This window comes from Heteronotia binoei, chromosome 11 (genome assembly GCF_032191835.1).
Source record: "Heteronotia binoei isolate CCM8104 ecotype False Entrance Well chromosome 11, APGP_CSIRO_Hbin_v1, whole genome shotgun sequence".
NCBI lineage: Eukaryota > Metazoa > Chordata > Lepidosauria > Squamata > Gekkonidae > Heteronotia > Heteronotia binoei.
In genome coordinates this window covers 5,519,551-5,537,142 of record NC_083233.1, presented here as the reverse complement: position 1 = coordinate 5,537,142, position 17,592 = coordinate 5,519,551, and the positions used below count along the sequence as shown (strand labels likewise).

Here is a 17,592-nt window from a genome sequence, read left to right as displayed (position 1 = left end):
AGGCAGGTTCGTTGATACTAATAACGAAAGGGGTGCAAGCATGAGCATATATGGATACACATCAAAGGACAGGGGTTTTAAATCATTTCCCACAATAAAACTGGGGCTTCTCTGTTGAGAATAGCCAGGGCGCCTATCTGTTATCTCCCACCTACAAAGCAGTCTCTCCTCCCCTGCGATGGCCTTGCTCGTCTCTTCTTGTTCCTGCCAGGCGCCTGGGAACCGGCTAGATGTTTTACGCTTCAAAAAGCCTATTGGCACTTTGGCTTCCCCCTCCTGGCCATTCTCCACATTCCTCTACAATACTATGGTTAGTATGGTACAAGGCATGGGGTTAGTTAACAGTAAATAAACAAACCAGGTCATAAAGCAAACTTCAATGTATACAAGCTGACACAAACAAAGCTTAGAAACTTGCATAAGGAAAGCTCAGTATATACAAAACGTGTTATATTTTTACCCACTGCCTGCCCCGCAGCCCCTGGGGGTCACCTTTGACAACGCTGAGGACAGTTGTCCTTTCTTTTGTCATCCTGCTCTTGTTTCTTGACACCCAGACAACTTCGCAGGTGTACGGTCCACGATCCCTCATCTCCAGATCCTCAATTAGGAGGGAGACATCTCCAGGCGGGACTTTTGGAACACGGATTCTGTTTTTGAAATGTGTCAAGAGCGTCTGATCCCCAGAGATAGGATCCCGGCGAAAAATGGTCCTAACGCTGTGATCTGTCAGAGAGGTTTTCCACAAGACAGTTTCCTGTTCGAAGCCAGCAGAGGGCGTGTACACACAAGGCACACAAACAGATGCTTTCCAAGTCCCTTCAATTTCCTGGACACCAGTTAGATCCAGCAGGGCTGCAAGCAAAACAGGACAGCTCTAAGCAGATGACAACCCCACAAAATCAGTCGAGCAGTCTCTAGATCGCAGAACAGCATGCCAGGGAATGAATCACAGGCTCTCTTACACAAAGGTAGTCTCAGAGGGCAGCCGTGGTACTTTGCAGTAGAAGGGCTAGATTATTTGAGTTCAGGAGCACCTTTGAGACCAAAAAGATTTGAAGGGGGGTGGGGAGAAAGAAGTTTTTAGACAGTCAAAGCTCTCTTTGTCAGGTATCCCACAAGGGAGCTTTGACTGTCAAAAGCTCATGCCCCACCCCACCCCAAATCTTGTTGGTCTCTGTGGTTTTACCAGACTTCTCTTCCACAGAAGTCACTTTCATGCTAATAAGAACCTGGACTGGGACAACTGAAACCAGAAACAACTTCAGCCAACCTGGAATGGCCTCCTTTACTTCTTGCAAACAAAGAACAGCCATGTTGCATATTGTTGGATACATTTAGCAGAGCAATGTAGTGCAGCCAAAATAAAGCAGACTCAGATGTGAGTGTGCTTAGCTTTTAAGAAAAAGAAAGTTTACTACATAGAATCAGCGAAGAGTTGTATGGAGGAAAAACAATATCCTGACCAACTAACCTTATCTCTCTTTTTTTGAGAAAGTTACTACCTTCTTGGATCAGGAGAATGCTGTAGACAAAGTTTATCTTGATTTCAGTAAGGCTTTTGATAAGGTTTCAAATACTATCCTTGTTGGCAAGTTGGTAAAATGTGGTTGGATCCTGTTACCATTAGGTGGATCTGTAACTGGCTGACAGATCACACTCAAAGCGTGCTTGTGAATGGTTCCTCATCCTCTTGGAGAGGAATGACAAGTGAAGATATTGGATTTATATCCCGCCCTCCACTCCAAAGAGTCTCAGAGCGGCTCACAATCTCCTTTACCTTCCTCCCCCACAACAGACACCCTGTGAGGTGGGTGGGGCTGGAGAAGGCTCTCACAGCAGCTGCCCTTTCAAGGACAACCTCTGCCAGGGCTATGGCTGACCCAAGGCCATGCTAGCAGGTGCAAGTGGAGGAGTGGGGAATCAAACCCGGTTCTCCCAGATAAGAGTCCACACACTTAACCACTACACCAAACTGGCTCTCCACACCAAAGTGGAGTGCCTCAAGGATCTGTCCTGGGGCCTCCTTTGTTCAACATCTTTATCAATGATTTGGATGAAGGAATAGAGGGAATGCTTATTAAAATTACACATGATACTAAATTGGGAGGGGTTGCATATACAGTAGAAGACAGAAACAGGATGATCTTGACAGGCTGGAAAACTGGGCTAAAAACAATAAAATGAATTTTAGCAAGGATAAATGTAAAGTCCTGTATTTAGGTAGGAAGAATCCAATGCTTAGTTATAGGATGTGGGAGACTTGTCTTAGCAGTAGTATGTGTGAAAAGGATTTAGGGGTCTTAGTGGATGCCTAGGGTCCATTAGGGGTCTTAGTACAAAAAAGGGCAACTAGAATGATTAAAGGATTGGAACGGTTTCCTATGAAGAAAGGATAAAATGCTTGGGGCTCTTTAGCTTGGAGAAACGTCAACTGCGGGGTGACATGATAGAGATTTACAAGATTATGCATGGGATAGAGAAGGTAGAGAAAGAAGTACTTTTCTCGCTTTCTCACAGTACAAGAACTCGTGGGCATTCAATGAAATTGCTGAGCAATCAGGTTAGAACTGATAAAAGGAAATACTACTTCACCCAAAAGGTGATTAACATGTGGAATTCACGGCAGCAGGAGGTGGTGACAGCTGCTGGCATAGACAGCTTCAAGAGGGGATTGGATAAACATCTGGAGCAGAGGTTCATCAGTGGCAATTAGCCATAGCATATTGATGGAACTCTCTGTCTGGGGCAGTGATGCTCTGTATTCTTGGTGCTTGGGGGGGCAACAGTGGGAGGACTTCTAGTGTCCTGGCCCCACTGGTGGACCTCCTGATGGTGCCTGTTTTTTTGGTTTTTTTGCCACTGTGTGACACAGAGTGTTGGACTGGGTGGGCCACTGGTCTGATCCAACATGGCTTCACTTATGTCCTTATGAGGAGGCAGCTGAGAGGTGATATGATCACCATCTTCAAGTACTTGAAGGGCTGTCATATAGAGGATGGTGTGGAATTGTTTTCTGTGGCCCCGGAAGGTAGGACCAGAACCAATGGGTTGAAATTAAATCAAAAGAGTTTCCGGCTCAACATTAGGAAGAACTTCCTGACCGTTAGAGTGATTCCTCAGTGGAACAGGCTTCCTCGGGAGGTGGTGGGCTCTCCTTCCTTTTAAACAGAGGCTAGATGGCCAACTGACAGCAATGAAGATCCTGTGAATTTAGAGGGAAGTGTTCGTGAGTTTCCTGCATTGTGCAGGGGGTTGGACTAGATGACCCTAGAGTTCCCTTCCAACTCTATGATTCTATGACCATATGCTGAACATGAGTCAACAGTGTGATGTGATGGTTAAAAAGGCAAACGCAATTTTGGGCTGTATTAACAGAAGTATAGTGTCCAGATCACGTGAAGTGATGGTATCGCTTTATTCTGCTCTGGTAAGACCTCACCTGGAGTATTGTGTTCAGTTTTGGGCACCACATTTTAAGAGGGATATAGAGAAGCTGGAATGGGTCAGAGGAGGGCAACAAATATGGTGAGGGGTCTAGAGACCAAGTCTTACAAGGAAAGGTTGAAGAGCTGGGTATGTTTAACCTGGAGAGAGGGTGGCTGAGAGGTGATATGATCACCACCTTCAAGTACTTGAAGGGCTGTCATATAGAGGATGGTGCAAAATTGTTTTCTGTTGCCCCAGAAGGTAGGACCAGAACCAATGGGTTGAAATTAAATCAGAAGACTTTCCGGCTCAACATTAGGAAGAACTTGCTGACAGAGCGATTCCTCAGTGAATCAGGCTTCCTCCTTGGGAGGTGGTGGGCTCTCCTTCCTTAGAGGTTTTTAAACAGAGGCTAGATGGTCATCTGACAGCAATGAAGATCCTGTGAATTTAAGGGGAGGTATTTGTGAGTTTCCTGCATGGTGCAGGGGTTGGACTAGATGACCTTGGGGGAACCCCTTCCAGCTATGATTCTATAATTCCTACTAGTTCTACATCTTGCTTCTTTGTTCAAACTCATGTTTGTGTGGGTGTGGAACAAAGGAAAAGAAGTTCCCCCCAAAGCTCCACCCCATTAGTACATGCAAAACAGCATGTATCATCACTCAATACACTGGTTAGCCAATTTTCAATCTCAATTAGTAAGAGCTTATCTCGTTAGGAATAATTCATTCCCTTCTCTGGTGGAAAGATTCAAAACAACATCTCATTGGACCAATGCTAATTAACTAATATTAACATACAGAAACAACAGCTTTAGCTTTCATGACTGAAGGATGACACTTGCAAAAATCCCAACATACATCCACATGGTATTTTATTTATTATATGTTCACAACCAGCCATTATGAATAATAAAATCATAGAGTTGGAAGGGACCTCCAGGGTCATCTAATCCAACCCCCTGCACAATGCACAAAATTCACAAATACCTCCTCCACAAACACGCACACAGACAATACAAGAACCCTGCTCTGAGCCCGGAAGATGGCAAAAACCTCCAGAATCCCTGGCAAAACTGGTCTGGAGAAAAATTGCTGCCTGACCCCAAAGTGGCTGTCGCCACTCGGGGGTCTTACCAATTGCTGCCACCACTCTGGGTTAAGGATTCCCTTGAGAAGGCCCAGAACTCCCTCCCAAGCACTTCCAGGCCTCCCTTAGCTAGGCCAAATAATGGGCGTGAGGTCCGGGCAGAGTGAACAACAACCCGAAAGGTTTATTCCAGTGCAATATAAATTAACAAGGTGCATAAAACAGTAAAAGGGTGAAGGGAAAATAAACGAATGCCCTAACCATCTATCTCTACCATCCCTACTCTAATGCTACACTTCCCCCCTCCCCCCCTTGGATAAGGGCCTTTCCTTTGCTTCCAGCTCTCCAGGCACAGCCTGCCTCTAGCTGAGCCTTCCAGGGAAAGAACCCCCCACTTCCTGGGCTCAGCCTTTATATTCTCTTCCCAGGCCTCACCCCTTTCTGGGCCGGTTTCCCTCCAAACCCCTTGCTACCCAATCAGAGGGGATCCTGGGAGATGTAGGCTTTTCCCAGTAACTCCTAAGCAGGCTTTCCTGGGGCCTGCAAGCCTCGCTAGGCCCAGGATCATGACAGTGGCAATCAACGTTTCCCTGGGTGTGTAAGAAAGGGCCACGAAAACTAAACAGTGATGCAATCCTTCCTGCCTTCCCTCTCATGATCTGTCTAATTCACAGAATCAGCATTGCTTTCAGATGGCCATCTAGCCTCTGTTTAAAAACCTCCCAAGGAAGCCTGTTCCACTCAGGAACTGCTCTGTCAGGAAGGTCTTCCTGATGTTGAGCAACAAAACTCTTGATTTCATTTCAATCCATTGGTTCTGGTCTGACCTTCAAGGACTTGACGATGGCGATCTTATCACGTCTCAGTTGTCTTTTCACAAGCTAAACCCTCATGAAGCCTAGATCTGAAGACTCACAGAATGCTTACACGGCATTAGGACTAGAGGACCCTGGAACATATGACCCTTCCAGGAGACACTCATGTAGATAACAGTGGTGTGCTTCACTTGTGAGTGAGAGATTTCAGTTTTGCCTTTGCATGTCTGACTAGGCTTCCCAATTCCCCGCCCTGGGCGGGGGACCCCCCCGATTTGGAGCCTCCTCCCCCGCTCGCCAAAAATCCGGAAGTGGGGGAAAACTGGGGCCCTTTCCTTCCCACCCAGCTCCGATCTCAGCAGCTTCTCCTCGCCCCTTCTCTTCCCTTCCTACCCAGCCCCATTGCAGCAGCTTCTCCTCGCCCCTTCTCTTCCCTTCCTACCCAGCACCATCGCAGCAGCTTTTCCTTGCCCCTTCCCTCCCCCTCCCACCCAGCCCAGATCACAGCAGCTTTTCCTTGCCCCTTCCCTTCCCCTCCCACCCAGCCCAGATCACAGCAGCTTCTCCTCGCCCCTTCCCTTCCCCTCCCACCCAGCACCATCGCAGCAGCTTCTCTTTGCCCCTTCCTTTCTCCTTAGGCTCCCCAATCCCCAGGTCCCAGCCGGGGATTCCCAGTTTTACAGGCTTTCCCCAGCCAGCTGGCTGGCGGGGGAAGCTCCTCCCCCACAGCCACCCTGTACCTCTAGATCTTGGGGAGGACCTGGAAACAGGTATAGTTTTAAAATGTGTGTATGCCTTTAACTTGGAGCAGGAAGTACTTCATGGGGGAGGGTTAGCAACAGCAGACCTCTTGAGAGTGCAGCCCCTCTGTTTGTTTTGCTTTCCTTTCGGACAAGGGAGTGTGTGCGTAAAAGAGCAGGTAGCCCCTGTACTTTCCAGACCTCGTTGTGGAGGCACCAGAGACTCCTGCTTTGTTCTACTGCTTCAGACCAACCCGGCTGCCCACTTGCACCAGAGACAGTTAAGCGGGTGTGTGAGTGAGGGAGAGAAAACGGGGGGAGGGGAGTGAACTCTATTGTTCCCTATGGAGACTTATTCTCATAGGAAGTAATGGAGAATTGATCCACGGGTATCTGGGGCTCTGGGGGAGCTGTTTTTTGAGGTAGAGGCACCAGATTTGCAGCATAGCATCCAGCATCTCTCCACAAAATACCCCCCAAGTTTCAAAAAGATTGGACCAGGCGGTTCAATTCTATGAGCCCCAAAAGAAGGTGCCCCTATCCTTCATTATTTCCTATGGAGGGAAGGGATTTAAAAGATGTGTAGTCTCTTTAAATGTGATGGCCAGAACTCCCCTGAAGTTCAATTATGGTTGTCACACCCTTGCTCCTGGCTCCGCTCCAATGTCTCCTGGCTCCACCCCCAAAGTCCCCAGATGTTTCTTGAATTGGATTTGGCAACCCTATGTCTGACCCCAAAGTGGCAATCAGCATTTTATCTTGAGAGGAAGGACAGGAAGGGTTGCATCACTGTTTAGTTCTCGTGGCCCTTTCTTACACGCCCAGGGAAATGCTGATTGCCACTTTGGGGTCAGACTTGATTAATTAAGAAAAGTATGAAGAATATTCAGTTCTAAGATTTTTTCTTTTTAAATCATTTTCAGAGCATGTGTTTATGTTTCAGTTGGCCACTGCAAATTCCCTCTTCCAGGAATCCAAGGTCAGTGTTGTGAGTGAAAGGGCAAGAGAACTCAGTGTTTTCTTTCCTGTAGATGGGCTTGGTTTGGTCTGAGTGATGCTCTCTTTATGAAGGCAGTTTCGTGCCCTTCAAAAGGTAAAGGCAGTCCCCTGCGGAAGCACCAGTCGTTTCCGATTCTGGGGTAACGTCGCATCACAACGTTTTCACAGCAGACTTTTTACGGGGTGGTTTGCCATTGCCTCCCCCAGTCATCTACACTTTCCCCCCAGCAAGCTGGGGACTCCTTTGACTGACCTCGGAAGGATGGAAGGCTGAGTCAACCTCGAGCCAGCTACCTGAACCAAGCTTCCACCGGGATCGAACTCAGGTCAGAGCTTAGGGCAGAGCTTAGGACTGCAGTACTGCAGCTTCACCAGTCTGCACCATGGGGCTCTTTTGTGCCCTTAGTTTTGCCCATTTGATAAACCATGTTTCAGTTCAGGAAAATCTTGTAAACATTGTGGAGTACATTGTATGATTTCTTCCCTTTGGATAGAATGAGATGTCATGGGCTGCAGTCACACAGACTAAACAATGCACTTCCAATCCACTTTCAGTGCACCTTCCAACTGGATTTTACTGTGTGAACTGGCAAAATCCACTTGGAAAGTGTATTGAAAGCAGGTTGGAAGTGAATTATTTAGTCTGTGTGACTGCAGCCATGGTCTCTTTTCTTGGATTTTTCCAATAACTAGAGAATCTTTTTCAACATTTGGGAACAAAGACCCCCATAATGCTGGCAAGCTGTGAGTCAGCCAGTCCTAAGTATCTTTTCTACATTGCCTAGGTGCATGCTCTGGAAGCATTCCAGTGAAGGTGGGGCCTCCCCCCCCCCCCCAGCATCCTTCCCTGGCCACCAGGACTTAGGAAAGGCTCCTTGTGATGGCGGAAAGCAAAGGAAAGCGCCACAAGGTCCAATGAAATGAAAGAGAGGGGTATTAAATAATAATTATTAAATATCAATTAATCAATAATGGTCCGGGTCTTTTTGTACACATGGAAATGCAAGGGATTGGAGAACAGTATGTAGAGAATTTGATCCTAGGCATGGGGCAGTCCTGAATTCTGATTATACAGCTGCCGTCTTCTATGTGCACCCACCCACATCCCGATAGACTTTTGTGAAGAAGCTATCATACCAGAAAATCATGCAACTTGGTCAGCTTTTATGCACTGGGGGAAAAGTTCATTGTCCTTGCTCAACGGGATGGTGTTGCTACATGGAAATCAGATGCGTCCTGCCACTTTGCAACAGGCACAAACACCTCAGATGCTTCCACTTAAAAATAAATAAATAAATAAATAAAGTAGCACTTATTAAATAAATCAAAGGAAGTTTCTTTGCTTATATGATCAATTTCAACATCTGAAAACTAACAGGTCAGGCTTCTTTTGGCACCTGAAAGCCTACTACATTAACTCTCCAATCCACTAGATGGCTGAAGAAATCATTGAAGTGGGCAGGTAAGTATTTCACACACAGTGTGAAAGTAGGCAGGTAAATATTTCCCCAACACAGCAGTGAGGATGTAGCCGTGCCTGAAGGGAGGAGTCAATTTCAGCTCATAAAAACAAAGAGCACATTCCTATTAGGAAGATATATAAAACATGCTTTGCCACAAGCCTATATTTAAATATGTTGCAAGACAGCAGATAAATCATCCCTGGGTCTGTAATTTTGTACACCTCACCCGCTTTCTAATGTGAATGCGGACAGGAAGCTTTTCCCACTGAACTAAAGTCCAATCACTTTTGTTAAACATAACTCTGGATTCAGGTGGCTCCTGTGTTGGTCTGAACCAGGAGAACAAAGTTCTTTTGTTAGGACTGCCAGCTTTGGAGACAGCAGCTTCCTTCTGAAAATTAAGTCTAAGCAGAATCTCAATTTTCTACCGATATAAGTGCCAAATTATTTGTCCCTCCCCCCCCCCGCCCCCCCAAAAAGAACTTGCATTGTATGTTCCAATTGCACTGAGAATCAGCTTGACACCGAGTCTGTTTTGCCCCAGTGAACGGATTGCCCAGGTCTTGTGACAGGAGCAGCTAGAGAGAAGCGCTCAAGGGCCAAGCGCAATCAAGCAGTCTTCTGAGCCTCTGCAGTTGGCTGACACGGCATCTCTGCGTGGTTCACAGCTCATCTCCTCCGAATAATGCAGAGAGGCTCTGGGTTCCCTTCCTCCCCAGAAGGCTGCCTGTTGCATCGATCTGTGTGAGTCAAGGCTTCCCACTTCCCTCCTGCCAATCAAGAGGCACGTAATGGCATCTCATGCACAAGAGCAAGTGTGTGGGGAGGGTGTGCAGTTATGACTGAGGATGTGCAATTGTGACTCAGATTTTAAAACCAGGGTGGGGTGTCTAAAAGTGAAATGCCTCCCATTTTAATGAAGGGGGAAAGTGCTCCTTGTTACTGGCCCAGTCATTTTTGTCCTCTGCTTCTGGTCCAGAATCTTTGCAGCCATTCTAATGTTCATGGAGACTTCCACAGCCTTGTTCAGGACTGTTTCTGCAGCTGCCAGGAGGGTCACTGCAAATGTCTGTCCTTTTGTTTGGACTCTCAACTAGCCTACAACCAATGAAGAGAGGGACAGTGGCTCAGTGGTAGAGCATCTGCTTGGGAAGCAGAAGGTCCCAGGTTCAATCCCTGGCATCTCCAAAAAAAGGGTCCAGGCAAATAGGTGTGAAAAACCTCAGCTTGGGTGCGGCCAGACCTACCACTTAAAGCGAGATGGAAGAGCCTTTTTCTGGACCGGGGCAGAAAAATCCGACATGGCGGCGTTCACATGAACAGTGGTATAAAGGGTTGGTCCCGTTAGTGAAAAGCAGTTGATTGATCACACGGTGATGGTGATTTCTGGGAGGGGGGGTCCATTGAACATGTGCCCAACTGTTTGGAGCTGGGAACTCAAACCTTGCTTCAGCGGCAGGGGGGAAGGGGGAAAGTTTCCGGAATTAACGTTGCCAATCCAAACCACGGAACTGCCAGGAATTATTTTTCTAGAAATTGGCAGTGACAATGATATCTGGAAATCCTCCACATTGAAAAAAAAGATTTTTTTCCTGTTCTGAATAGTGGAATAACGTTCCCCCGCCCACCCCCCCGCCGATCCTGTGTTGATTGGAGAAGCAGAAGCATCACCTCAGATTCCCGGATGATCTGGCAATGCGCATATCTGTGAGGTGAGAGGCAGTATCGCGCGTGAGCTGTCCAAACAACAAAAAGCCAATCCTGTGCTGCTGTTTTGAAAAAGGACCGGACTTTTTCTACAGTCAAATTAACCCGATATACATGCAGAGCAAGTCGGGATGATAATGACTCCACATCGTTTGACAGATGTGAATGTCTGAACGTCCACTTTAACTCCGCATTGGGGGCGTGGGTGAGTCGCAGTTAATGTTCCATCTGACCGCACCCCTTGAGACCCTGGAGAGCCGCTGCCAGTCTGAGAAGACAATACTGACTTCGATGGACCAAGGGTCTGATTCAGTATAAGGCAGTTTCATATGTTCATGTTCAAGAGATCTGCACACACAAGCAGCCTCGTGCACATAAGTCACCCCCTGGCATGCCAAACTCAAGCACAAACTTGGTGCCTCTGCAGATGTGCATCCAAGAGGGGTACAACTGATCTGGGCTGCCATATGCATCCCAACATCTGTTCGTGCCCACATTTGCTCAACAGACTCATCCCACAGGGTTAGAGGTCGAGAGGTTGCATCCAGTTCCATTAACCAGAATCCTTAGCATTTCACACCGATTGTCCCTTTCATCAGAGAACCCCTCCTCCACCAAAGGAGAACCCATCCACAACAGCCCCAATATTATATTTACAGCACAAAACAAGGTATTTTGTCTTCTTGGGGTTAAATACTGCTGCGGTGGGGATTCCCCATAATTACAACTGATCTCCAGACCACAGAGATCCTTGAGGAAATGGATGCTTTGGTGGGTGGGCTCTGTGGCCTTGGGCCCCACTGAGGTCCCTGCCCTCCCCAGGCTCCAGCCCCACATCCCCAAGAGTTTCCCAACCTGGATTTCAATTCAATTCAATTCAAAGACCTTTTTTGGCATATCTACAGTCAAAAGCAAATAAAGCATTGTAACATAGCAATAAGGTCTATAGAAGATTAAATGAATTTAAAAGCAGTAAAAGAGAGCCAGTTTGGTGTAGTGGTTAAGTGTGCGGACTCTTATCTGGGAGAACCAGGTTTGATTCCCCACTCCTCCCTTTGCACCTGCTGGAATGGCCTTGGGCCAGCCAGAGCTCTCATAGGAGTTGTCCTTTAAAGGGTAGCTGCTGTAAGAGTTCTCTCAGTCCCACCCACCTCACAGGGTGTCTGTTATGGGGGGAGAAGACATAGGAGATTGTAAGCCACTCTGAGTCTCTGATTCAGAGAGAAGGGAGGGGTATAAATCTGCAATTTTTCTTCTGTTGGAAATTTTAAAAAATTCCTAAGAAAATTGGCAGCATATAAAACATTGAGCTGAGGAAATCAGATCTAGGAGGGAATCAGATCCATACAGATAAGTATAGTAAAGAACATTGCTATCTGAAATTTTGAATTTTAAGAACTTCTGTAAGAAATTTGGCGACAGCATTAGTGATCTCGGGGACCAAATCATTTAAAAGGAATTGACATTTCTACTTAGTATTCAAATACCTTTTGGGATAGAGCCAAGTTCAGAGCAGTTTTTCATGGGGTAACTCATACAGAAGACATTCCACAATTATGGGCTTTGTTGTGTCCAGACAGTTAAGACTTCAAGGACATAGCTGTTCTTGTCTCGGGATCTGATAGCATCTGCTAGAAAGCATTCTAGAGGGGAATGTGTTAACCCTTGCCAGAAGAAAGACTCTGCGTTGGAGAGGGATATCAAGATTATAAAAATATTGGGGCATTTCTCCAAAGTGATTAGTGAGACCGAGCATAGCAGGAGAACAAATATGGGGTTGGGTGGAGAATAGCTTTTGCTGCTCAATGTCAAGTAATCGTTTGATTAATGTAGAAATATAAGATTCTTCTGATAATGATAAGTCATTGAGAGGGATACCAAATTGGCTTAATTTAGATATAATCTTGGAGTTCCAGGAGGCATAGTGCAGTCTGTTTTGCAAAAGAGATAAGAGAGAGCCTGTCTCAGTTCTAAAATAGAGCCTGAGCCAGTAGTGTGATGTTAAAATCCAGGCTTTGGTCTCAATTAGGTTTTCTGGTTTCTCTTCAAATCGCATAAATCTTCCCCCCACCTGGATTTGACAGCCCTCCCCACATCCGCTGCTGGTGGCCAAGCGGGACCTCTAGGCAGAGTTCTGTGCCCATTTGTGGAGTGGGCATGCCTGGCACTCACCTCTCCCACAGCCAGTGGATGCAAGAAGGAGTAGCCATAGCAACAGGGGCTGTTCCATCCTCCGGAGAGCTTCTCCCAGGCCTTCCCTGCTCTTCATTCCGAGAGCTCATGCCCTCCTCAGAGACCAGGAGTGAAGTAAGCCCAACTTCCTTTTCTTCTCTCATATATTATCTGGGATCTCACATGGCTTCTGCCCCCTCCTTCTTTACAAATGCATTGATAAAACCACAGGACAAAACTGTGATTTCGTAGAAATAAGCAACAAGGAAATGCACGGGCCTCAGTACCTGCGGCACCACTGAAAGATTCTGATAGCATTTATTTATCACAAAACTTCTGATAGCACAGAATGCTTTTCCAGCACATTTTTCTCCTCTCCTGTTTCTTCCTTTCCTCTCCTCTCCCCTTCCCCAGTATTGTGTCGCAGTGGAGGAGTCTCAAGGACCAGAGAATGTGCTGAAACTCTGACTCCTGATGAGCTGGAAAAATGTGCCAGGAGTTCAAGGGCTAGAAGTCCTGATTGTCCCATAGAAGCTCATGGCTGGAGAGATGACTGATGGCCTTGTGTTAGCCGGGAGTTCATAACGATGTTGCCTGTGCATGTCGGCATGGAAAGAAAGTGCAGCGGAGATGCTGGAAGAGCTGGAGGAATAGGTGGGCACTGGAGTGCGTGGGCTCTGGAGACCTGGGGGGGTGGGCAGCAGATCAGCAGACTCGCAGCAGCACCTCTCTTGGCCTCCACCCGTGTTCTGCTAGGCTTCCCAACCCTCCCGCCCTGGCGGGGGACCCCAGGATTTCCAGCGTCTTCCCCCGCTCCCCCAAAAAAACGGAAGCGGGGGGAGGGGGGAAACCGCGCCAAGGAGCGTGGCCCAGTGAGTGGCATGGGCGGCGGGACTGCGGCGATTGTCCCGGGCTGGCCGCCCTCTGGCCGCTTTTGGCCTTGCTCCCCCCCTTCGGCGGCTCCCGCGGGGAGGAGGGAGCGTCTGGGCCAGGCTGGGCTCCAAGCCCCCTTCGGCCGCGGAGAAGGAGGTGCCGAGAGCGGCTGGCTGGCAGGGCTGGCCACTTTTGGCCTTGCTCCCCCCCCCCTCCGGTGGCTCCTGTGAGGAGGAGGGGGCGTCCCTTTAAATTCAGTTATGCTTGTCACACCCTTGCTCCTGGCTCCACCCCAATGTCTCCTGCCTCCACCCCCAAAGTCTCCTGGCTCCACCCCCAAAGTCCCCAGATATTTCTTGAATTGGACTTGGCAACCCTATGTTCTGCTGGTGGTACATTCACAAATTACGCCAGATGAAAATGTAGCTGCCAACGCCAGGTTGGCAAATTCCTGAAAATTTAGTGGGAGTGGTGGGTTTGAAGAGGGGAGCAACCTCAGAATGGCAAAATGCCTCAGAGTCTCCCCTCCCCTTCCAAAGTGGCCATTTTCTCCAAAGGAACTGATCTCGGTTCTCTGGAGTTCAGTAGCAGCAAGAGATCCCGAGGCACAACCTGCCCACCCTATGGAAATGGCAGGTTTCCTTTCTTGACTCAGGAGGTTGCATGCTTGGGTGGTTGGGGTTGTGGTAGGTGTGTCTTGACTCCGCCCCTCATGGGCAACAGGAGAAGGGCCATCCTGTTGGGACCAGGACCTTAGAGGACTTTGATCGGAGCCAAGCTAACAGCAGGGCCCCCCACCCCCGCCAATTGCTTGGCCAATTGCTTGGCCAAGGCTGCCTCCCTCTCCCACAGCACAGCAGGAAATGGAGGGCAAATGGAGGTGTCACCTGTGGCTGCAAAGCGATGCAGTTGGGGAATGCCCACCTGTGGTCAGCATATTGTGCATATGCATGAAGGCAGGTTTTTTGCTGACTTCAAAGATTTTTTAAGTAAGAGAAAAAAAGGTCTGTCCACTAGACCAATAAGACTGGAGTTGGGAGTAAGCAGTGAAGTGGCCAAGTTTGCAGATGACACTAAATTGTTCAGGGTGGTGAGAACCAGAGAGGATTGTGAGGCACTCCAAAGGGATCTGTTGAGGCTCGGTAAGTGGGCGTCAATGTGACAGATGAGGTTCAATGTGGCCAAGTACAAAGTAATGCACATTGGGACCAAAAATCCCAGCTACAAATAGAAGTTTATGGGGTGTGAACTGACAGAGACTGACCAAGAGGGTCATGGTAAATAATTCACTGAAAATGTCAAGACAGTGTGCGATTGCAATTAAAAAAGGCCAACGCCATGCTGGGAATTATTACGAAGGGAATTGAAAACAAATCAGCCAGTATCATAATGCCCCCGTATAAATCGATGGTGCGGTCTCATTTGGAATTATGTGTACAATTCTGGTCACTGCACTTCAAAAAGGATATTATAGCATTGGAAAAAGTCCAGAAAAGGGCAACTAGAATGATTAAAGGTTTGGAACACTTTCCCTATGAAGAAAGGTTAAAACGCTTGGGACTCTTTAGCTTGGAGAAACATCCACTGCCGGGTGACGTGATAGAGGTTTACAAGATTATGCATGGGATGGAGAAAGTAGAGAAAGAAGTCCTTTTCTCCCTTTCTCACAATACAAGAACTTGTGGGCATTCAATGAAATTGCTGAGCAGTCAGGTTAGAAAAGGAAGTACTTCTTCACCCAAAGGGTGATTAACATGTGGAATTCACTGCCGCAGGAGGTAGTGGCGGCTACAAGCATAGTCAGCTTCAAGAGTGGATTGGATAAACATATGGAACAGATGGAAGTCCATCAATGGCTATTAGCCACAGCTTATTGTTGGAACCGTCTGGGGCAGTGATGCTCTGTATTCTTGGTGCTTGGGGGGGAGGGGCAAAGTGGAAGGACTTCTAGCCCCACTTGTGAACCTCCTTTTTTGGGGGGTGGGGGCCACTGTGTGACACAGAGTGTTGGACTGGATGAGCTACTGGTCTGATCCAACATGGTTTCTCTTATGTTCTTAAGACTGGCAGGCTGGCAAGCTCTCTCTCCTCGCCTCCCTTACCTTGCAACTAGTCTTTTTCCTGATCAGCCATCAGTGCCACCTCCCCTCCCCCGCCTGAGAGGTAGACATCTGTCTTTCTTCCCCCCCCCCCCCCCCAATGCAGAGTACTGGCTCTCTCATGGCGTCTCACAAATTTTCCTGCAGGAACCTCTCTCATGGCAGGGAATTGGGGGGGACACTCTGGAGGGGGAGGCACAACTGTACCTTGTTACGATACAGGTGAAGATTTCATTCAGCAAATACAGATTAATCTTCTTTAAAAGTAAGGTGAGCACAATAAGTACAAAATTAAACATATATATACCGTAATTTAATGATGCTAGTTTTAACATCTCCACCCTAATTGGAATATTAAATACCACATCGCTGAGTCCCCCTACATGGAATGGCCTGACCAAGGAGGCCAGGAAGCCACCCTCCCCCCAGTTCCTCTCACTGTACAGATGGTGTGGAACAGAATTTGATCAAGGGGACAGGCGAATGGAATGGTTCGGGAAAGATGCTTCATTCTAAAAGCAGTAGGACTATAGTCTAGTCCAATATCTACTGCATGTTTAATTGTTCTTAACTGCATTATCTTCTACTGTTTGTTTGTTTGTTTTGATTTCTATCCTGCCCTCCCATAAGGCTCAGAGCAGGTTACAACAGGTTAAAATATCTAAAAGATTAAAAAGGCAACAAAACAGATTCCATGCATGATATAAACAGCATGATCCCAGTTCAGAACTTTGCCTCAATAGCCAATCCGAATCCCCAAACTGGGGAAGCAAGGGGCGGGAGGGGGGCGGAGGCCGAATTAAGACAACTGTCACCTCCTCAACTGAAGGCCCAATGGAAGAGCTCCATTTTGCAGGCCCTGCAGAACTGTACGAGATCCCGCAGGGCCCTCATCTCCAAGGGGAGCTCATTCCATCAGGCAGAAGCCAGGGCAGAAAGACCTGTGGTCCTAGTTGAGGTAAACCAGACGTCTCTGGGACCAGGGGCCACCCGAAGACGTTGAGTTGCAGATTGTAGGGACCAACAGGTTTCATATGGGGAGAGGCAGTCCCAAAGGCATGCTGGTCCCTGGCCCTATATGGCTTTAAAGGTAAGCACCAGCACCTTGAAACAGACCTGCTACATGACAGGCAGCCAGTGCAGTTTGCAGAGCCCAGGACAGATCCGTACCTGCACAGGTGACAAAGTCAACATCCAAGTAGCCGCATTCTGCACCAGCTGGAGTTTCCGCATCAGAGCCAAGGGCAGCCCCACGTAGAAAGAGTTACAACACTCTAGCCTGGAAGTGACTGTCGTATGTGTCACTGTGTTTAACTCCATTTTCTGCAGTGTTTGCAGTGCATCATGCCATACCTTTCAAAACGTTGAGATCCTATTTATTTATTGTGCTTCTTCAGTGGGGCCCTAAAGTGACTTAAATCATTCTCCTCTCCTCCATTTTATCCTTACAACAACCTTGTGAGGTAGGTGTCAAGAGAGAGGCCATTGTAGAGGGAAATTCCATCTAAACCTTCATTTCACTGCACTCTGACTTGTTTGCAGGTATCAGTGACGCCCCCCCCCCGCCCCCATTGATGGTTACTAGTCGAGGTGACCTCCCAGACCTGTTAATTAGCTCAGATGGTTGAGCTGTAAATGTCATAAGGGAGGGGGGCAGACTCCTCCTACCCAGAATATCTCATGGAGGCAGCACTGTGATTGGCTGGGGAAGGTCAGGAGGTTATGGCCTGCTTTCCCCAGCAAGAATAGCCTATGATGGGAGACGACATCCCCTTTCCCCCTCTGCATTTGTTTCCCTTCCCCTTGTCCCATCTGTGCTACTGCTGCATGCTCAGGAATAGCAAGCTCCAGCTTCCAAGAGACACAGCACTCTTCATCAGACGAAAAGAGGTGTTTCTCGAAATCTTATGCTACAATAAAGCAAGGGAAAGAATTGTCTTATCTCAAATTTGTTTATAGAGGGGGCAGTGGAAAAATACACGTCCCATTGCATCTACCTCTCATGTAGTATGGTGTCATGATTTATTTAAGGTCAGGTTGAAATGGGTGTCATATTCTTTCCAGAGAAACCTCCACCGATTTATCCTAGTCAGACTTCACTAGGAGGATCTAAGTGCCCTTATCAGAAAACTTCTTTCAATCTATATTTTGAGGAGACTCAGTGTCAATAACCAGTAAATGGCTATAGATCCAAGCGGGCGGC

The 17,592-nt window shown here is 47.6% G+C and overlaps 1 protein-coding gene across 1 annotated transcript in view; it reads right to left on the bottom strand.

Annotated features, from left to right (window-relative positions):
• VSIG4 (V-set and immunoglobulin domain containing 4) overlaps positions 1-12,554 on the bottom strand; it is a 29,964-nt gene extending 17,410 nt beyond the window's left edge. Inside the window, exons 1-2 of the mRNA XM_060249529.1 lie at positions 12,418-12,554; positions 493-855 (exon numbers count right to left, since the gene is read on the bottom strand). Coding sequence (XP_060105512.1) covers positions 493-855; positions 12,418-12,514 — 460 coding nt within the window. The 5' untranslated portion in view covers positions 12,515-12,554. The remainder of the gene's footprint in view (positions 1-492; positions 856-12,417) is intronic.
• Between the last annotated feature and the right edge of the window lie 5,038 nt (positions 12,555-17,592).